This window comes from Fomitiporia mediterranea (assembly GCF_000271605.1).
Source record: "Fomitiporia mediterranea MF3/22 unplaced genomic scaffold FOMMEscaffold_303, whole genome shotgun sequence".
Lineage (NCBI taxonomy): Eukaryota > Fungi > Basidiomycota > Agaricomycetes > Hymenochaetales > Hymenochaetaceae > Fomitiporia > Fomitiporia mediterranea.
The window spans coordinates 1-2261 of record NW_006760688.1 but is presented as its reverse complement, the minus strand read 5'-3'; the positions used below and the strand labels follow the sequence as shown (position 1 = coordinate 2261).

Here is a 2261-nt window from a genome sequence, read left to right as displayed (position 1 = left end):
GGATCACATCTTCTAGTTGTACAGACTCTCTTAAAAGCTTATTCACAATTACAGACTACAATTCAAGTTAAAATTCATATAGGACTTGTATGTACTTCTCAGAATTTAAGGGAACCCTTCTACTACATATTACTTGTAGACTAACAGTCAAACTGAGCAAGTCAATCAGGAGATCAAGCTCTACCTTTAAATGTTTATTAATCATTAGTAATCAGATTAGTTTGAATAGTTAGCTCTGACAGAATTTGTACACAATAACTAGTAACACTCTATAACAGGACAGTCCCTGTTCTTCCTCAATTATAAGAGACATCTGTACTAGGGGACACGTCAGGAAAAAGTCTTAATTATTATATACTCTTATATGCATATATAATATGTAAAAAAACAATATTATCCATAATGACATTTATTGCACCCCTCATTAGATAAGATATATAAAAGATACTATAAGGTTGTAATAAGACAGATTTATATTATGAGAATTAATAAACATTATATGTCCTTACAATAGGGATATAAGAATTATAGCTCTTAGGAAAGTCTATAATGGTATATATTGCACCCCTCTTCTGATATGGTATAATACTTCTTCTGCTATCTTATAATCCTTAAATAAGTTAATTTACAGCTTATATCTTATCTGAATGGCTTATTATACAATATATATTTTATTTAAATATTTTATTCTTTACTAACAACACCGAACGGTACATAATATTAACACATTATAACAGAAACAAAACTATTACTACCTTAGCAAATCACAACAACCGATAGACGTACCATGGGTATTCATCTCCTTGTGCTCTTTCTTCCTCTGCTTCGCGAGTTCGCCCCAGTATTTACGTTCCTCTACAAACAGCGAACGCCATTGGTATGAGATCGTTTTGGAGAGGTCAGCTCGACGCTGATGTCGTGCGACCAGGTCGTCTTCTGCAGGTAGTGCAGCCTTTGCCTCGTTCTTTTTCAAACAGCATTTGCGACGGAAGACAATGAATGCGTTCTTGGGTCGTTTGATGTGGTCTTAGTCACTAAGACTTAGTCGTCACTCGGTCCCTGCAAGTTGAATTGCGTGTGCCTGTCGGTTGTAAGGTTGTACGTGTTGTGTAGGTTGAGGTTGTGCTTGTGAGAGAAGTTGTGAGACTGTCTGGCTAAAGGTGTGAGCGTGAGTATTGGCATTGACGTGAGTGGCTTACTGGAGCAAGGAGATGGATGTATCGCGATGGCGTGTAGCGAGTGTAAGCGGTGCACCGGGGTCGTGATCCGGAGCGTTGAACAAGATGATTTGGGCTGCAGGCAAAGCTGTGTTTGTACCTGCGCATTACATGCTCTGACTACGTCTCACAATCGGAGGTACAGTGAACTGAGTTGTTGGGGATGACTGCAAAGGTGTATCTCTGGGACGTTCTGGCTCGAAGGGAGGAGGAAGAAGTGGAAGGTGTGGACGGACTCAGCTCAGGAGGGGTGAGTGGTGGGCCACTACTTCCGTTATTCGAAACAGTGTCATGAACAGCACTAGGTAATGTAAATGCACGTCAAGCATGGAATGGCAGGTGGGGAAGGAAAGTATGCGAGGGGTCAGAGAGAGGATTGCACCTTGGGAGTGGTTGTACATAGACATTGTTGCAAGCGTATGCTCGCTGATTGTTGCTTGTGCTGCAGAGCGGGAAGAAGTATGCAAATGCATGGAATTATTGAAGAAATCGTTTGGCATTGGAAACAATACAGATGCACGAATGCGAATTCAAAAAGGAATGCAAACCTGGACTGGAGGGAACAAAAGTGATGAGTGCCACCATTCACAGGGCAGAGGGTTGAGAGTAGGCAGAGGTCAAAGGCAAGCAACGAGGGCGAGTGTGGCACTCAAGATTTAAGTAAAGTCTCATGTGATATCCAACCATTACATAAGCTAAGTAACTCACTTTATATTTACTATACTATTATAGTATACATGTTACATTTGAGTACTATACATTTATTAAGTTTATAACCTCTCAAACAGAGTTTATATTTGTTATAAACATTAATAGAACTTTAGTACACATTATAAGTGTAGAAAATGCTTTTATATTATATTATATAGTAGACACAAGTCTTTTTCTTCAAGTAAAATACTATAATAAAGTATTTACTCTCAATATATTTTTGTTAAAATATATTTACTCAATATTTAAAGCTATCATAATACATATACTGTGTTATATTCATTAATAATACTTTTAGAACCTTTATAAGATGTATAAGAATTATCTTTACTT

At 37.7% G+C, this 2261-nt stretch overlaps 2 protein-coding genes across 2 annotated transcripts; one reads left to right on the top strand and one right to left on the bottom strand.

Moving 5' to 3' along the window:
• Positions 1–751: 751 nt before the first annotated feature.
• FOMMEDRAFT_99091 (uncharacterized protein) lies at positions 752–901 on the bottom strand (the record flags this gene model as incomplete). Its single annotated transcript, XM_007272179.1, has 1 exon — positions 752–901. A coding segment is annotated over one exon (150 nt), but the record flags the coding sequence as incomplete, so codon positions are not given.
• A 111-nt stretch (positions 902–1012) lies between these two features.
• On the top strand, positions 1013–1877 carry FOMMEDRAFT_24397 (uncharacterized protein; the record flags this gene model as incomplete). Its single annotated transcript, XM_007272178.1, has 3 exons — positions 1013–1150; positions 1422–1522; positions 1544–1877. Coding segments are annotated over 2 exons (435 nt in total), but the record flags the coding sequence as incomplete, so codon positions are not given.
• Positions 1878–2261: the final 384 nt, after the last annotated feature.